The 20,616-nt window shown below is 39.0% G+C and overlaps 1 protein-coding gene across 1 annotated transcript in view; it reads left to right on the top strand.

Annotated features, from left to right (window-relative positions):
* Nucleotides 1-20,616, top strand: part of LOC136874573 (uncharacterized) — a 198,353-nt gene that overhangs the window by 167,344 nt on the left and 10,393 nt on the right. Inside the window, exons 23-24 of the mRNA XM_067148209.2 lie at nt 5,383-5,699; nt 15,480-15,710. Coding sequence (XP_067004310.2) covers nt 5,383-5,699; nt 15,480-15,710 — 548 coding nt within the window. The remainder of the gene's footprint in view (nt 1-5,382; nt 5,700-15,479; nt 15,711-20,616) is intronic.

Raw genomic sequence — 20,616 nt, 5'->3', positions numbered from 1 at the left:
TATGAGGGGATTGTTGCATCCCTAGAGGATAATTTTCTATTTACTTACATTGAGGGAAGGGGTGTACTTAGTATAAAAGTTTGGAGTCCTAGATTAATGTCCTTTTCATGGTAAGTAAATAAATATTCCCTTCTGCTACAAGTGGCTCGTAACTAGTGGTGGCATAAAATGCACAATACAAAAAAAGTATGCAATAAAATTAATAAACTACACTATACTGATTCTGGATGTCAAGCGAAGCTAAAAGTAATAATGGTGATGACCCCTTCTATGAAACTGATATTAAAGATATTGCCAATAATACTTTTGTTAACGATAAGTATGAAAAACATTAATAAAAACCCATTAACTTAGAAAATTCAGAATGAAATTAAACCACTATAAATCCATAATAATAATAATAATAATAATAATAATAATAATAATAATAATAATAAAATCATCAAGGAAATCTGGGAGAAGGAGACAATTCCAGAAGAATGGAAATAACACTTATCCATCCGCTGCATAAGAAAGGGGACAAACAGGATGTCAACAACTATAGGGGTGTGCTCCTCCTCCCAATCGCCTATAAAATCCTCTCAAAACTGCTTCTTAATAGAATAGAGGAAAATCTGGACCGACAACTAGGGGAATACCAAGCAGGGTTTAGGATAGGTCGCTCCTGTATCGAACAAATATTCAACCTGAAGTCAATACTCCGCCAAAGAATGATGAGTGGTAAGAAAATTGTGGTGTCAGTTATAGACTTCAAAAAGCCTTTGATTCGGTGGACAGAGTGACCTTGGATAAGATCATTAGGGAATTTGGAGTCAAAACCAAACTGGCAAATATAATCAAAGAGACTCTAACAGGCACTCTAACAGGCACAACCTCTAAGGTAAAATTCTTCGGGCATCTCTCACAATCATTTGAAATCAAGACAGGCGTGAGGCAAGGGGATGGACTATTCCTGCTCCTATGGAAATTGCAATACCTCCACATCATACATCTGCCTTCAGTAATTCTTTCCTTGTGTCGGGCGCTAGAATATGGAATGCTTTACCCCCTGAAATTAGAAATTGTTCCTCATTAATTACCTTCAAAAGACAGTCTAAAGATTTCCTCTTGAATACCTAGGCTATATCATGTTGTTATGTGTGAATGTGTGAGTGAATGTCTGGAGTAAATAGTTCCCAAAAGTTTACATAAATTACTGTTATATTATATAAATTCCACCTAGAGTAGTTATTGAATTTATTTTTCTAATTTTAGACTTAGGATGTAATCTTTGAGTTTTAGTCTATATTAAGTTATATTATTATTATATTATATACAGTGTGTTAAGTTTGAATATTAAGTTTGTATTCAGTATAAAGCCGCATAATGTGGTCAAGTGTAAGAGAGGGCCAAGAGCCCTAACTTTGCCACCAATAAATAAATAAATAAATAAATAAATAAATAAATAAATAAATAAATAAATAAATAAAAATGGACCAAAATCCTGGAAACAGAGATAGGACGAATAGAAAGGGTCAAGAAGTTCAAGTACCTTGGTGAGATGATACAGGAGAATGGACTAAAAAAATCTGCAGTGGAGATCGGATCTCAAAAATGGAGAGAGCATACGGCTTGACAAAAAACATCTACAATAAGAAGTGCTTATTCTGGAATTCCAAATTAAGACATTACAACAGCATGGTCAAAACAGAATGCCTGTATGCCAGTGAATGCCTGTCCGTGAACTACAAGCTGGAGAAGCTAGAGGTCCTGGAAAGAAGAATCCTCAGAAAAATTATGGGAGCTATCCAAACTGAAAGCATATGGAAACTTCAGAGCAACAAAGAAGTTTACCAGAAGGTGGAAAGAATCTCAGAGACCATGAAGAAAAGGAGGCTGGCACTTCTCGGACATCTGTACAGAATAAATGCAAACAGACTTACCAAACAGATATTTGTTTACTTCTGGAAGAAAAATACCACTACAGCATGTATTAAGGAAACGAAGAAGGGTATGGAAAGGTTAAGCATCTCAGAAGTCCAGCTGTTAGAAAGGAATACATTTAGGAACACAGTGAAGAATTTGGAAGGTGTTCAAGCTGCAGGAAGAACTAAGAAGACCAGAAGAGCCTGGACAGGTGAACAACAGAAGCAGGCCAGCGAACACATGAATGAGTATTGGACACAGAGAAAACTCTGCACGAAGAGAAAGAAATGAAGTTGAAGCATGATCCTTAGTGGTCCATTCATTGTAAAATAATAATACTAATAATAACAAAAACCTTCAAAAATATGAAACAAGTTGATATAAAAAATAGCAATACTACAAATAGATAAAATTGTATATATTTGATCGAATATGTTAGTGGTCTGTATGGAGTACCAAGGCATATAACTCCATGGTCACAAAATTAAAATATTATATAATATAATTTTATACCACAGCCTTTCTACATAGTACAGCCATTAAGTTCTGAGACTGGCCGTATGATGGCGCTGTGGTGCACTGTAGCACATAGGTGGTGCCATGGTATGGTACCATGTCAGTTAGTCTCTCGTCCCTGCAAGAGACAGTTGAGTCTATGAACTGGAAGCAGACGTACGGTCATTGTTGTGACAGTGATTTGAATGCGTCTGTCGGACCTTGACATGTCACAGCCTGAACAATGGGCAAACATCAAGTTCTGCCAGAAATTAGGCAAAACCACTGCCGAAACATTTGAAATGATGCAGCAGGTTTATGGTGAGGATGCATTAAGTCGCAGTGTTGTGTTTAGGTGGCACCGAAGTTTTGCGCAAGGATGGGACAGTTTGTAAGATGATGTGCATACTGGTCGGCCACAAACAGTTCGAACGGAACGCAAGATCCAAGAAGTTGCAACGTTGGTGCGTGCTAACCACTCCCAGCAACAATTGGAGTCAGCCATGGTACTTGCCACAAAATTCTGACGGATGACCTCAAGATGTCTCGTGTTACCTAGCACAGTGTGCCACGAATCCTGTCGCAAGACCACCGTGATGATCGCATGGCGATTTGTGGTGACCTCATCAGTAGTGCTGACGATAATCCGACGTTTCTCAACCAGATAATAACTGGAGACGAAACATGGTGTTTTCTTTCAGCTGTGCTTCCAGCAGCTATACCAAGGTTGGCAAACTTGCATAACAGCCAACGGCGACTATTTTGAGGGTGGATGTGGTTCTGTTTAAGTGGTTAACGGCCAACGGCGACTGTTTTATGGGTGGATGTGGTTCTGTGTACGCGCACGCCGTGTAATGCGGCATTGTGTGCAACACACAGAGTCGTGCAGCTGCCTATCATCCAGGCGTCAAGTCTCAGAACTTAATGACTGTACTACGTATAACAGGAACAAGTGAAAAACAGTCAGACATTGGAAAATGTGTAGGTAATCGCAAATTTGGTGTTCATCATTAACAAATTTTTACTTTTGACTTTTCACCTTCTTAAATGTTTTGATACTGGAAGCGAATCTATCAAAGACTCCTGCAGGTAATTTATTCCAATCCCTTATGGTCCTAGTTAAAAAATAGGATTTGAACAAAAATGTAGTTAAAATTTAGGAACTGGTATATGCTCAGCTGCTGTACTTAATAAGGAAAGTCTCATTAGAAAACAAGCAAGTTGCTTGTTTATGCTGCAAATTAGATTTTGTTTCAAGTCTCTACCTCTTATAAATCCTGACATATAAACTAATTCTGTTCTGTAAATATTGTTTCAGCCACATTGGAAACATGGTTTCCATATACAAGGCAAAGCAAGAAAATAAAATTACAACTATTTTCATTATCCATTTATAAATGGGAGCACATGAGAAAAAATTTAATTTTTAAAAATTGTCATACGATCATCCCTGGCTTATTTTGTTTGGAATAACCCTCTTTGCAAAATTAGTGTCAAGTATCACAGGCACATTAATATTTTTCAAAAATATACCTAAATCAATGGGAAAAATCAACGATGATGTCTAAGACTTAATCATCCATAGACTTAGTGTAAGAAATAAACATTAAACAGGGTGCTATGATGATAAACAGGGTTAAAAGTCAGGTTGTGAGTTTCACAAATAGGAAAAGTACTCTCAGTTTTAATTACTGCGTTGATGGGGTGAAAGTTCCTTTTGGGGATCATTGTAAGTACGTAGGTGTTAATATAAGAAAAGACCTTCATTGGGGTGATCACATAAATATGATTGTGGTTAAAGGGTACAGATCTTTGCACATGGTTATGAGGATATTTAGGTGTTGTAGTAAGGATGTAAAGGAGAGGGCATATAAGTCTCTGGTAAGACCCCAACTAGAGTATGGTTCCAGTGTATGGGACCCTCACCAGGATTACTTGATTCAAGAACTGGAAAAAATCCAAAGAAAAGCAACTCGACTTGTTCTGGGTGATTTCCGACAAAAGAGTAGCGTTACAAAAATGTTGCAAAGTTTGGGCTGGGAAGACTTGGGAGAAAGGAGATGAGCTGCTCGATTAAGTGGTATTTTCCGAGCTGTCAGTGGAGAGATGGCGTGGGAGGACATCAGTAGACGAATACGTTTGAGTGGTGTCTTTAAAAGTAGGAAAGATCACAATATGAAGATAAAGTTGGAATTCAAGAGGACAAATTGGGGCAAATATTAATTTATATGAAGGGGAGTTAAGGATTGGAATAACTTAACAAGGGAAATGTTCAATAATTTTCCAATTTCTTTGCGATCATTTAAGAAAAGGCTAGGAAAACAACAGATAGGGAATCTGCCACCTGGGCGACTGCCCTAAATGCAGATCAGCATTCATTCATTCATTGAGAACATGAACCGGGTATATGAGGGTTGGTCATACTGATAAATAATTTGAAAAAATAATTCAATATCTCATGCCGTTGTTATTTTATTATCTGTTGAATTTAGCCAATTGCATCGCTTTGCGGGTGAATCCTAATGGGCTTTGCGAGGTGGAGTTGCTAAATCTGCAAGTGACTTAAGACCGATTTGTGAGCCATACCAAGAAATCAGCATTAAACACAAACACACTGTGGGTTTCAGCCAGTGTCACCGTAGTGCGATCCTGTCAACTCAGAGATCCTTGTTCAAATTACTCCCCTGACAAAGTTGTTTTTCTTCAATTGTTGCTCTCAAGCCAGTCTCAAATCACATGCAGATTTAACAACACTGCCTCCTAAAGCCCATTTGGATTTGCCTGCGAAGCGATCTGCTCAGTTAACTTCAGCAGCTGATAAAATGACAACAATGCAGGATATTGACCTATCCACCAAAACTCATATACCCAGTTCTCATTGTTTCTGACCACCCTGTAATTTACAACTTACTGTTCCTTAATAATTTTACTATTGTCCATATATATAGACTGCATAATAATGCTCTTTAATTATCCTTACAGTTCAAAACGCAAAGTTCCTGAAGAAGGAGATCTCACATATGATGAAGCAAAGTGGATACTGATTGCTTCAATGTTTGTAGCTGCTGTATTTACCTTCTGGGGTATTACTACAATGGTTATTATATCCTTGGAGAGTGCAGACTTTGCATCAGCTGTTGCACATCTCACTGCAGCAATTATCTTACTTCTAACTTTGTACGTGCCAAAGATTCGACTGTATTCACGTCTAAAATCCAACAAAGTGTTGGCACAGCCATCTATGCCACCAATTTACGATGTTTCCAATTTCCATCCTCCAACAATGAAAACCATTCCAGGTAATTGTATATTATACTTTTACTAAAAACTCTTGCTTGCAAGGACAGTATCTTTATGATAATGCAGAAGCAAAAATTCCATAGATGCGTTCATACAAAAGCCACTGGTACCAGGAATGCAAAGCCATTTTTTCGCTATTCGTGTGAGATGTGGAAATTGGACTGGACTGAATGTATTTTTCACAATTGCACAGCCACCTGACTCTGCTCTGTAAAGGCCCCCAAATATACTACAGTAGCTTGTCCGGTATTTCTTTTCCAATAGTTTGTTAAAGCAATGGTCATAACCTTCATTTTAGAAGAAAGTAATTAATGAGGTATTATTGCTTTTACCTTTCCAAAAGAAAGACATGGGCATCACCTTACTTTAATGACCTGTCAAACATATAGTAGCTGAGGCTTGCACACCTAATGACAAATAGTAATACTCTACACAGGTTTTGTACCACGCAAAACAGTTATTTTTTTCTTGATTAATCAGTTAATCAGATATTTAGATTAATTGGTTAATCATTTGATTAATTGATTAAATTGAGAGCTCTGGTAATAAACATATGAATATTAATAATATCATTAGCCTATCTCATTTCAAATGTAAAAAATACTCATGTCATCATAATCATCATCATCATCATCATCAATGTCCCACTCCAGTCACCCAGGTGTGGTTAACAAGCCTCCTCCACTCATTTCTGTCCTTCCATTTTTTTTTCTGCTCCATTACTTGCGCCACATCCAATCCAGCCTCTCTAATGTCGTTCCAAATCTCATCCATCCACCTTCTTCTCAGTCTCTGGTCTCTTGCCCTTAACTTCTCTTTCCAATTCCCTTCTTGCTACCCATTCCTGTCCCATTCTTTTTGCATGTCCGAATCATCCCAGTCTTGCTTTCTGTATGTTCTGTACTAATGGTTCTATATTTAGTTCTTCTCTGATCTCCCTTTGATTATGGATTATATACACATACGTATTACATATGAGGCATCCCATTTCAAACTCCTCATTTTTCAAAAAATGAGTTATACACATTAATGTAATCTCTGCATTGATGTCTTCCTTCAGGCATGTTAATAAGGAGCATATGCCAACAATTCCTTAAGATTTGGGTGTGTAGAAACCACAATAATTGTGGGTGAACTTAAATGATTAAATTTAAACTGTGACATTTCCTGGCAGAGGAGAAATGCAAACAGTTATTTCAATCAGCCAGTAAGCTGTCCTGAAAAACTTCAGAGGTGGAAAATTCTGAGTTTGAATTTGAATGCTCATATGTAACCTTATAAGGTTTTGCTTGTCCCTTTTTTTTAATTTTTTAAAATTGAGCTTTCATTGAAGATTCCTCTTGTTCATTCTTCTTCTTCTTCTCCTTCTTCTTCTTCTTCTTCTTCTTCTTCCAGTCTTCTGGGCTGGGTTGTAAATCAAGGACCTCCATAGTTTTCTATCTCTCCACCACTCTCTTCCTTCCTCCAGCATTTCTACTACTTTTTCTCCTTTCTTCTCTATACACTCCTTCATCGTATCCTTCCACCTCTTTCTGGGCCTTCCCCGTTGTCTTCATCCTATTATTTTCTCCATAAATGCTCACTGTGGAGTTTTATCCTCTTCTATTTTCACCATTTCAGCTTAACAGTCTCAATCTTGTCCAGCAGTTTAGGAAATCCAATTCTCTATCTGATTTCTATGTTTCTGATTTTATCCCTTTGTGTCTTCCCAATTATTCCTCTAACTAATTTCATCTCAGCTGCTTCAATTCTGTTTTCATCACATTTTGTTGTTGTTCCTGTGCCCACCGCATATGTCAAAATTGGTGTGTAATACCTTGAGTAGAGAATTTTCTTGCATTTCTCTGGGTCATCCCAGATCCACACTATAACTTCACACATTGGTAAAACCCAATGACATGTTGAATTCTCTTTCCAATTTATTCATTTATTTTCCCATCTTCTGCAAGTATACTCCCCAAATATTTGAAGCTTTCCACAACCTCTAATTGTCTTCCATATATTTCAAAATTCCCTCTTCCTTCTCTATTAACTCTCGTCATCATTACTGTCTTATACTCTTCTCCACACATATTTCAAATCAAACAATCAGCATTGATCTGCATTTAGAGCAGTCACCCAGGTGGCAGATACCTTATCTGTTGGGGTATCTGTTGTTTTCCTAGCCTTTTCTTAAATGATTGCAAAAAATTTGAAAATTTATTTAACATCTCTCTTGGTAAATTAGTTCAATCCCTAACTCCCCTACCTATAAACAAATATTTGCCCCAATTTGTTCTCTTGAATTCCAACATTATCTTTGTACTGTGATCTATCCTACTGTGAAAAACGCCACTCAAACTATTTTCATTCCACATTCCTCTGTCTCCCAATTCCATAAAGTAACTTATTCTTGTACTTCCATTTTATCTTCTCCCCATATTACTATTTCACCTGCGAGGAGTAAGGCCTTTGTCTCTTTGCTTTCCATTTTTTGTTGTACACTCTTGTGAATTTCATCCATGGCTGTGATGAGGAGTAGAGTGGATAATATACTTCCTTGTCCATCTCCTGCTTCTACATTGAACCAGTTTGTTTGTATTATCTTAGTGTTCACGCTACTTACACACATTTCATACATGGCTTTGATCATTTGTACTTCTGCTCTGCCTACCTTCTTTTTCATCAATGCAGCCCAGACCAGTTACCATGGGACACTGTCATATGCCTTCTCAATATCTATATATGTCATCACTAAATCCTTCCTGAACTCCCATCTTTTCTCCGTCATGTTCCTTTACAAAAATTATATCAAAAGTTGATCTATCTCTTCTAAATCCCTATTTTTCTTCTTCCATTTCCTTTTCTACTATCATCCTCAGTCTTCCCTCTAATATACTCTCGAAGATCTAAACTACATGTGAAATTAGGGTGATTCTTCTATAGTTGCTACATTCTTTGTTATCACCCTTCTTCCAATCTTCTGGTACTTATTTCTTCTTCCACATCTCTCAAAATAATCTATAAATTCAATATTACTGGTCCTGGTGCATTTATTATCTCTGTAGCCACCTTATCTACCCCTGATGCTTTGCCATTTTCCATCTTTTTTATAGCTCCTTCTATTTATAATGTTTTATTTTCAGTCTGGTTTTCTTCCATCATTTCATTTTCAAGTTCCTCCTCTTCCTCCAGTTCTTTGAATTTAATATTAAGTAATTTAGCAAAATACTCCTCCCATCGCTGTAGGATGTCCTAATTGTGTCAAAATTTGTCCTGTACCTGTTCTTACAAATTTGATATCTTCTCTCCAGTTTACTTTGCTTTTAACCAATCCATACATCACTTTCTTACTTCCTTCAACATCCTCTCACAAGGTTTCTGTTAAGTTTATCCCAGCACTTCTGTTTCTCTTCCTGTACAATCTTCTGACATGCTTTCTTTGCTTCATGATACTTTTGCCTATTCTCCATATTTCTGCCTCCTATCCAGATCTTCCATGCTTTTTGTTTTTCTTTCAGTGCATCTCATACTTTGTTATTCCACCAGGGTGCCTTCTTTTTCCTTGATACTCTACCAAATGTATCTTTTGCACATTTCACCATTCTTTGTTTGAACTTGGCCATTTCCTCTCCAACACTGCCAACCTCTCCTTCAGGATTTTTTTTTTTTTTTAAAGTTCTTCTTGAAACATCTCTTGTGCTCCCTTTTCCTTTCATTTCCATACCTACATTTTTCTGTCCCTTTTAATTTTACTATTTTACCAAGTCTTAATTTAGCTACTACAGTTTCGTGGTCTACTTCAAAATCTTCTCGTGGCATAGCTGTCACGTCTTCCAGTTGACTCCGTTTCTTTCTCTGAACTAAAATCAGACCAATAATTGTCTTTGTTCTCCTTTGTCACAAGCCATATCTAGTTTTGGCTGTTCTTCTTTCTGAACCGTATGCAGTGAAACCTTGTTAGTGCATTCCTCATGAATATGTTTTCCTGTTTAGTATGTCATTAATTTGAAGTCCTGATTCTCATCATATTAAATCTATATAAAAAATACCTCACTTATCGTGTCATAAATATTCACTATTACCACTTGGTACGATCACATTTTTCTTAGCCCTGAAAATGTTATTTGTCATCCCTTGTCAAAGGAACGTGAATTTCAACTCGGTTAAGGGCCCTCTTCACAGTTGCGTGATATTGTAAAAAGACCTTGAATTCCTGAACTTCATAGGATAAGTTGCACCTTCGAGAAGCAAGCCGTTGGCCTCAGAAATGCTCAGATTTGGTTGCCGGTTAGCAATGAGACTGTGGAATAACACAGTGAGCTTGTTTGTGTTCGTATTTTGCATTCCATTCAGAAGTTAGAAGTTAGAAGTATTTCATGTTGAGTGGTACAGTGAAGGGTAGCAAATATTTGTTGCGTGATAGCCTACATCTGGATTAGAAACATAATCGTGTGAGGTTGAATAGCGCGGTGCATATTTGTCTTGTGATAGCCTAGTTATGGATATGAAAAAAGTCATGAAATTCCTTACTAATGAAGACAAATTAAAATCTGTCAGAAAGTGGACTGACATTCGCATCTTTAAGCACACAGAGGTGGCACGAATGTTGAGACTTGCATCTTCGAGTTTTGACTCGATCACTCGAGTGGGTCGAAGTTTTGTTGGATTCAAAATGGCGGCCAAAATTATTCTGTTGTAGTCAGACATAACCAGGTTGGCCGAGTATAACCTCCAGTTCCTTGTCTAACAACCCAATGGTCCGAAATAAAAAGCTTCTACTAACATTTGTTTTAGAAAGAGTGTGACCTGCAATAATACTTTGATATTTTTATGGGCCCTATGCAAATGTTTCCATATCTGTTGCTTGGTGTTTTTCACACCTTTCAGTGCACTGTTATTATTTTATAAGCCCCAGGGGAAAAGGTTTTCATATTTCATCAGTGTTCTGGCAGAAGTTACTAAGTCCAAAAACATAGTTTTGAGATAAATGGGTTTTAAGAAATCAGTGATATATGATTCTATATTACTGCAAGGCTATCACACCTTTTTGGGCTAGTTCTTTTTGCAATGCCTTCTACTAAGTTACATTATTAAGTCCACTTAGTCACTTTTGCCTGGACGTCAGTCTTCAAAAATGGACTTCACATTAGAGGGTAGGATATCTGTACCCGCAAAATGGTTCATTCTATTAAAATAACGACCATGCCATCGTGTAGAACATGTTTTCTTTACCCCAGTAGTGCATTTAACTCAAACTCGTAAAAAATGGACTTAGTCACTTGTGCCTGAATGCCGACAATTTGTTCTCCTGTGTTTTTCACACCTTTTAATTCTTCTCATGTTGTTTTCACTGTATCCGTGGATACATGGTGTAAAATGCCCTCGTGTCAGAAAAAATCGTACCTAGTATTTACATATCCCTGTTGGATAGTTTTATTTGTGTATTCAGTAGTATGTTTTCTTGCTTAACACGTTCTTTTTCCTTAATCCCCTACAGAAACATCTTAATGAGGTTTTGCTGTATTGCCAACTATCAATCCTTACCTCTCATAAAAATCTAGTGGTAACTTCTTTCTGCATTTTTACTTGTGTAACTGAAAGGACCAATTATTTCTTCTTTACCTTGCCTATCTGTTCTTATGTGGGCATTCATGTCTCCCATTATTACAACTTCTTTATCTTCAGTGCACCTCTTCAGTTCCTCCAAGAACTCCTCTAGACTCTCTTCAACGTTATCTGCCTGAGGTGCATATACTTGGATAAAATATCGCACTCCACTCTCCAAGCCATGTCTGACTTTCATGATTCAGTCATTTACCTCGTGGACCTTCTCTATGTACTGTACCAGGTCTTCCCTCACAATAAAATCTACAGCACTCCATTAATGCATTTTCCACCTCCACTCCAAAACAACTAAAACTCCTTCCTCAATCTCTTCTGTCCCTTTTCTTTCTAGTTTTTACTCAATCTGAGCAATGCAATGTCCCTCTTTTCCATGTATTCTATTAGTTCTTCTGTCTTGCCATTAAGGGTTAAGACATTTATGGTTGCAATCTTCTTTGCTGATTTCCCACTTTTCACAGTTCCCCCAGGATGAGAACACCAGGAACTGTGCACTGTTTTTGGAGAATCCCCTAACCATTTCTGAGGCCTTGACTCACTCTCAATCATTTTATAGGGTAGCAGTGCAATGGTCTCACCACACTCAAAGGTATTTTATACCTACTGCTAGGATTCTGTCAGGCTGCCCTTAACATGAAGAAATAGACACCTTTTGCAAACCCCACCACATGGAGTGCACATGCTGCTAGATGGACGTTTGTGGCATTACCTCCATCAAGGGACCATCATCCCTCCTAAAGAGCCTCATCTGCCCATAGTCATTGGCCTCTTTTAGATTGTACTCGTATTTATCCCCGAGTCCAGGGCTGCCTCTTCCACCATCTCCACCATACTCAAGTCCACCTGCTCCGCCGCAGATACTGTTGAGGTCTTCACTCATAACCTTGAGCTGGGACCCTCACCAGATGCCACACACTGGATCAGTGTGCTTTGGGACTCACATAGGCAGCGGCGCCACTTTCTGATTAGGGCTTCCTGCTACCTAAACTCCTATTTAATAAACAGGCAAAACTTAAATGTGTAATAGGACAGCTTCTTTCATGAACAGATATGAGGGAGTATTGAATGTATTTACTAGATAATTTTTAGACTAGCACAAGTTTAATGGAGGTTGCTTTTCAGATTAACAAATGTATTTCACTAGAATACTAAAATATGTCAAACTCGGGTAATTAGAGAAACAGTTTTGCCTTTCATTTCAAGTACCATACTTCATCTGTGAAATGGGAAAAGAAGTGTAACCTAAATGGCACATCTATTACTGTGAAGTTCTTCAGTATGTGAAAACTAATTCAGGATAAAATAAATTTAGAAAGTACAAGGTTTCTCTTATGAACCCAGACTGAGCGCACAATCTTTGTACTCTGCGCTACAGCAGCTGTTTCAGCCCAATTTACGCCATGCACGGCCGCCCTGCTTTAAGTGTGTATACAATCTTATATGAAATCTTACCTTATAAAAGATGCTGGAAGTGTCATCCTTCATAATGAAGGACTTCATAACCACCATTAGGATTTTCTGCACACCAATAGTGAGAGTTATTGCTGTACATACGATCATTAAGATGAAACCAGCCTCATCCAAAAAAAAAACACAAGCTGTGGGTCGAATAAACAATCATTCAATGATGCAAGATGCCATTCACAATATCTCACTCTTGTGGCTGGATGAGCAGGTTTTAAACACTGAGCCCGTGTAAACTTGTACGGTTTGATGTGTAACAGCTTTGTAACTCTGTGTGCAGAAGAAACTGAAACCCTACTTGTTGTGCTGATTTTGTGAGTGATTTATTCAGTGACTGTTCAAGATTTACACCAGTGCCATCTAGCTTTTCCTCTGTTAAAACTGTTTGTGTATGTGCATGTTTGTTACTGAACACTGAGCCAGTAGCTTCAAATTTATTTACAGTTACATGAATCTGTGCTCATGAAGGTGGCATTTCACCAGAAAATTGCTGAACAAATGCATCACGTACCGGTCGAACCGACTCGTACTTAAAATAACTTTTACATATGAAAATACGGTGTTGCAATGATAACTGTCTCACCATGTTATTAGCTGAGATGTCCGACTCCTTGGCTGAATGGTCAGTGTACTGGCCTTCGGTTCTGAGGGTCCCGGGTTAGATTCCTGACTGGGTCGGGGTTTTAACCTTCATTGGTTAATTCCAATGGCCCGGAGACTGGGTGTTTGTTCTGTCCCCAACATCCCTGCAACTCACACACCACACATAACACTACCCTCCACCACAATAACACGCAATTACCTACACATGGCAGAAGCTGCCCACCCTCATCGGAGGGTCTGCCTTACAAGGGCTGCACTCGGCTAGTAATAGCCACACAAAATTAAACACCTGAGATTCGGACTGGCTACTGATGCTAGGTCGAGCACGTGCATGCTCCTCGCGAGGTCAAGAGCTATTTGCGCACCTCTTATACAGCTGCTTACGTCTCGGAGAGTACAAACACTGCTGCACGGTCTGGGTTTATAAGAGAGTCCCTGTACTTGATAAAGAAAACATTTATTAATAGGTTATACCCAAAAAGTAGGCTTAGCAGCAGTCGCTTGGTAGGCCAAGGCCCTTTCAGGGCTGTTATGCTATGAGGGGTTAATACAACTTTGCATAACAACAAAACACAATTTTATGAACAAAAGTCACATCGAAAATGGAATTAATGGACGTCACGCACATTTGTCCATTGGCACAATCCATCTCACCATCTGAATGGTGCTCCTTCAAGCCACTACGCTAATAGTGGAACCTCCTGAACATGACTCAGGATACACCATAATAGGCCTAGGTACCGTTTGGATTAATAACAGCCTTCATCCTATCTGGCACTGGAAATTAAGTTTTCAAAGTCATTTTGTATGATTGCATCCCATTCAGCATGAAGCACTACCCTAAGATCATGCAGAGCTTGAAAAACTTGTCAACAAACAGCACGTCCGAGCATGTCTCACATATTCTCTTTGGAGCTGAGGTCAGGGCTACAAGCTGGCCAGTCAAGACCAACTTGATGCCATGCATTATCATGTATTAAAACATTCTATGATGTGAGGGGCCAAAAGAAATGAAATTTTTGAGAAGAACCTCCTTGATCTGCATTCAGTGCTTCATTTTCAGTAAACACCAATTCAGTCTTGTCATGAGAACTAATGTCTTGCTACACAATGATGGAACCTTCTCCATAGGCTGTGCTGGCATAATGCTCACCAGGTCTTCTTAACACCCTTTTCCTTCCATCCAGAGATCTAAAACTGAACCTTGAATCATTGGGGATGAGCATATAGTTCCATTGCTCTTGTGCCCAATTCTCATGTTCTCTTACAAATTGCAGATATGTCAACTTGGAGTCAATGAAATATGTTCTTGAAACCAGATCTGCCTTTCTCAGTCTCCTTCTCACCTTATGCTCACTAATTTCAATGTCACACACATCCTCCAGACGATTACTAACCTCAATGGCTGTGAGATGAGGGTCCCCTAGAACTGAAAATATCAGTCATCTCTGGTACTTGCAGACCTTTATGACCAGATCCAGCATTCCTACAAAAGGTGTGGTGTTTCTGATGATGTCTTAATCCCCTAAATACACAGTTTGGTATTGTTCTTAGGATATCTACAATGTATCAAAAGCTCCATTCATCATCAATTACGGTAGTGCTAAAGTTCTTGCAGCATCTTCCAGACTCAAAGTTATCTTTCGTAAAACTCTCTTTCGTAGATCAGAATCAAAATTGTGGAAATCTTCTGCAGTATGTATGAATACCACCAAAAACAGAGAACTGAACAACAACTGACTACAGACATCGTCTGTGAACGTACTCTTAGGATGAGAACTTAATTGGCACAATGGGAGAACAATAAATGATTTTCATTCACAAGTTTAAAGTATTCTGTTCTTGTTACACATTGATGTCTTTCCTCTCTATGAAGATGTAATATAACAATTAAAAGGATATAATTATATCATGTACAATATTATTCTTGAACATAAAATCGTAATTACTTACAAAAATCTAAGTGTTAACGATTTATCTGCTTGGCAGTGTAGCTCATATGCATGTACATGTTTAGTTTTAAATAACTTTCAGTGTTACTGAATATTTTGTTTAAGGAAAGTAACTACTTCTATGTGTATTTGATTGTGTCCATTTTGTTTTATCAGCTTTTATAGCCCCAGCAGCCCCTGTGATAGGGTTAGATTTGCCTCCTGTGGAGGACGAAGACCCAACACAAGTGATACCAAGCTCACTTTATTCCCTTGACATGTTCAGTCAATCATCAAGTAGTCAGGAAGACGGAGAAGAGGGGGACCACTGTGAACCTGGGACTAACGAATTTACTGTGCCGCACAGTGCAATGCTGGTTGGTGAGGGAGACCGCTACTCATTACAAGGTGATACAAACTTTCAACCATCAAACACTCACAAGGAACCCATATTGCTTTGAGGTAACATAAATTATATCTTTGAAAGAGCTGATAATGTGTAAGTTGCATGCACAATATTGGCTGTTAATAGAAAACTCTGTAGAAATCCACAACTGTATAAAACAGGAAATGGAAAGAATTGCAGCAAAGATCCTACTGTTTTGCAGATGACATAATGATCACCATCATCACCACACATTTCCACATGCCTGGGATGGCCTTCCATCTATATGGGGTCATCAGTAGAGTTGTCATAATCCAAGAGTCCAAATCTGGGACACTGTCACAATTTAAGAGTCCAAAAGCAGGGCATAATTTTCCAATTAGAATTTCCAATATAGTGAAGTGTTTATCATAAAAAAAGACATTAATATGTTTGTATCAACTTCATTGTCCGGCTCCTTGGCTTGAGTGGTCAACGCAGTGCTCTTTGGGTCAGAGGGCCCCGGGTTCAACTCCCGGCCAAGTCGGAGATTTTAACCTTAAACGGTCAATTCCCTTGGCTCGGGGACTGGGTGTTTGTGGTGCCCCCAACATCCCTGCAACTCATACACCACACATAATACTATCCTCCACCACAATAACACTCAGTTACCTAAATATGGCATATGCCGCCCACCCTCATCGGAGGGTCTGCCTTACAAGGGCTGCACCCGGCTAGAAATAGCCACACAAAATTATATTATTATATCAACTTCATTTAATGATAAGAATTTATATTATTAAAAATATACATGTACTTGTAGTGCACTAACAATTTATACCTCTCATAATCCTAAGAACCAAGAACAGAAGAAAAGAACTTAGTTTGATTTTGAATGAGACCATGAAACTCACTACAATTTAAATGTTATATTATATTTGTAACATTACACTTAACTAGTTCGTCTCTTCTGTCCATTGGGCAGACATATGAGAAAACACGCTTTCTACATTCGCATTATGCCCAGGAACGGAGCACTTCAGAATACAGTTCCTTGGAAACACAATCAGAAAAAACTACCCTTTTCATATTGGACTTCACACTCTCCCAATTTGCAACGCTAGTGCATATAGTAGAGGTACTACTACTACTGAAATGTTTTCATTCCTCCCCTGTCTGACTCGTTGGCTGAATGGTCAGCATACTGGCCTTCAGTTCAGAGGGTCCCGGGTTCGATTCCCGGCCGGGTTGGGGATTTTAACCTTCATTGGTTAATTCCAATGGCCCGGGGGCTGGGTGTTTGTGCTGTCCCCAACATCCCTGCAACTCACACACAACACATAACACTATCCTCCACCACAATAACACGCAGTTACCTACACACGGCAGATGCTACCCACCCTCATCGGAGGGTCTGCCTTACAAGGGCTGCACTTGGCTAGAAATAGCCACACAATTTTTTTTTTTTAATCCTCCCCTGAAGGGGGATGTGGGCCTCTTAGACGGTAACGCTGTCTCTCAGGCCGGGAGATTTGTGACAGTGAAGGAGATGCACAGAGAAGGTGACGCCGTGGTTTGTACTAGGAACTGTCCCGGCATTTGCCTTAGTACAGAAGAATGGAAAACCACCGAAAACCATTCTGAGGACAGTGAACGTTTGGGCCAGCCATGAGGTCCAGCCCTGTCCCATCTCCTGAATGCAGAGCCATATAGCCATGGTAGAGCCGTGGCCACCCCTTCTCTGCTCGGCTGGCTGGTTGGAGCGCAGAGCTGTTAGACCACAGACAGTCATGGCCACTTGTGGGCCGAGACCCACTCTGCATCTATCGACTTAGTAGAGGTCACTACGTAGTCTACTTGGAGCCACTGGCAGTGCCAGTGCACTGTGAGAGACCTAGTCTCTATTATAAATTTTGATGCAGGGTAGGCCATCAGAAGACGTAGACTTTCATTCCCATAGGGAACCTGAAATATTTGTACTGAATGAGTAAATTCATAATTATATAAATTTCAATTTTATAATACTTTATGACTGTAAATGATGACAGTTAACATTATCGACTATCACATATTGCAAAGGTGTCTGGCCGCTCAAATATTGCTGCAGTGATGGCAAAGAATCTTGGTGACTTTTAAATATTTGGAGACAAATTTAAATTACCCAAAGTTAATTTTCAAATCTTCTAAATAACTCCAATGTTGTGGACTTTCATCTTTATGGCCCAGACGTTCTTCTTCCGCTTCTAGTCCCTTAGGTGAGGTCGACAACATTTCCATAGTACCCTGTCCTGGATATCCTCAGCAGTGAGCTGGAGTTCCGTCATATATATTTTGGTCTTCTTATCTAAGGTCAGTTTCAGTTTCCTGTGGCCCCACCTTCCTGTCCTCTCCTCCTCTATTATTCTCCTGAGCAAATGCCCTTCTTCCCTTCTTCGTTCATGGCCTTATCAGGACAGTTCTCTCTCTCTTACCTTGTTAATAATGCTAGCGGATTCCATTTCTGTCTGAATGTCCTCATTACTTCTGCAACCAGCAAGGATGACACCTACTATCCTCATTCATCGTCGTTGTCAGCTTAAGTCGTTTCAGAGTTATTCACTTCTGTCTGTGGATGTACTTTTGATGGTTGAACAGACCAATTCTAGCATGGAATAAGTGTCCACACAGATTGTACAAAATTACTGGAGGAGGGCGTGGTTGTGCTGCACTGAGTTTTCGTGCTCCTCTCCTCACCTCTTCATATCTGCATCGTTCCCCTTCAAACATATTGATAGCAGCAGGGATGGTCCAATGCCAAACTGAACAGTCTTGAGCAAGCGTGTCCCAAGTTTGTGAATTGAGCCCTGTCATCTTCATAGTGTGCTTAAGCTGGTCCTTGTAGCGCCTCATGGGAGCGCCACAAGGTCTGGTGCCAGAACAAAGTTCACCATTTTGCATGGAAATCTTGTATCACTCATCTGATGGACATGACCAATCCATCTAAGCTGATGACCAATGATGGACAATTCTGTGCTCTTGGCATGCACTTTCTCAAGAATAACAATGTTGGTGACATGTCTTCCCTTTTGATTCTAAGGATGGATCGAAGTTTTCGTTGGTGGAAGCGCTCAAACTTTTTCAAGTCATGTTGGTAAAGGGTCCAAGTTTCACAACCATACAGCAATGTTGTGATGACAACAGCGTGGTACACCGTGAGTTTCGTCGTCACGGTCAGGTCCTTATTCATAAACACCCGATGTGATGGTTGGCACCAATTCTCTTCTCCACATCTTGGTCACAGTTACAGTGTACAGATAGGATACTAACTATCATCATTAATAAGTAATTAAAATGAAGGTCCACCTATTCAATACCATTAAAAAAAGGAATGTTTATCAGTACAGATCATGATTAAGTTTATATCATATGATACCTACTATCCACCTAAACATTCTCATTTCTGCTGAGTGGAGCATCTTCTCTTCCTTGTTTGTTAAAGCCCAGCACTCTGAGCCATCATGCTTCAGCTTGTTGATACATATTGCTCTTTAGTTCCTTTGGTATTCTTCCATCCACAATCTTTCCAGACATCAAGAGCATAACGTTAGGGCCTGCAAGGCCTGGGCTTCAAAGGGCCCTGCAGACACTCACAAAAATTATATATACAGTATGTCTAGCCTAATGCCACTCTGCACTGAAATGGTCAGACGATTACATCATAACAAAATAGTTTGTTTTTACAATGAGTACATATTATTTATTCAGGTAAAAAAAATGTCCATCTATTCAATACAGTAAGCTTTTTGCAATGCAGATTTTTACATTTTACATATGTAATCTCAATTCAATACGGACCAACCAGAATGAAATTTATAACCCTTAATTTACAATGAGTATGTAGAGGAATTAGGGGCTGCCTGGCCGAGGCGGCAAAGGCGCGCTCGGTTCGCCCGGAAGGACATGGGTTTGAATCCCCATCAGGAAGTCGAAAAATTAAGAAACAAGATTTCCACAACCGGAGGCTGAGGTGCACTCAGCCCACACCAAAAATGAGTACCAGGTTAATTCCTGGGGGCAAAGGTGGCTGGGCATAGAGCTAACCACTCTACCCCATCAAGTGCCAAGGTTACGGATAGTGGATGCCTTTACCTTCCACCCCTCCAAGGGCCTTCATGGCCTGTACGGAGATGACGTTGCTTTTGCTTTGCTTTTATGTCACTTGGTTGCATCTAGCAGCAGTTTATCATACCGAGTGTAACACAGCACAGCTGTAAACAATGCTTGCCCTTGTCCGCCTCTCGTAACACCGTGACAGGCTCCTCACAAAAGACCTGCATCAAATTATTCAAAAATAATTACAGAAATGAAAATTGATACCAAAATATATTTTAGTTATAAAATTATATTTTCTTGATGTGTACTGTACCTGAGATTGTATTATGTACACATTTTGCTTATTACTTAACATTCATTATATATTTTTATTCAACAACAATGTATAATTCCAACAGTAACTTGGTGCAGTAACAATGAGTAAACTTAGTTTAACACAAACTCTCTTTGCATGAGGGTAATAACTTGGTGTACTTACACCACGAGTAATAATAAACTTATCAATTTTGCAGTTCGATAGTTTTCAAAATTTATTTGAACAGTTTATTTATTTAATTTTGTTTGCATATATTTCTGGGTTATAACTGTGACTATGTATAGTTCTGTAGTTACTGAAAAATGAAACCAATTTAGTATACACATATCTAAGTGGTGTGTGGATGGCAGTTCAGCAGCTTAGCCATTAAACCACGGAGGCAGTTAAATAAAACCTATTTAAACATTAGTTTTTAATAATCTTACAATACTGAATAATCCCTTAATTTGATAATGTATTGCATTAGTTCTACTTGCTGTATTTACACTTATATCAGTTACTCTTAGTTTTACATTTCATTTGAGGGGGAGCGCACTTCCAAG

This window comes from Anabrus simplex, chromosome 5 (assembly GCF_040414725.1).
Source record: "Anabrus simplex isolate iqAnaSimp1 chromosome 5, ASM4041472v1, whole genome shotgun sequence".
Taxonomy (NCBI): domain Eukaryota; kingdom Metazoa; phylum Arthropoda; class Insecta; order Orthoptera; family Tettigoniidae; genus Anabrus; species Anabrus simplex.
The sequence above is the reverse complement of the archived record's forward strand: the minus strand, read 5'-3'. Positions and strand labels throughout refer to the sequence as shown.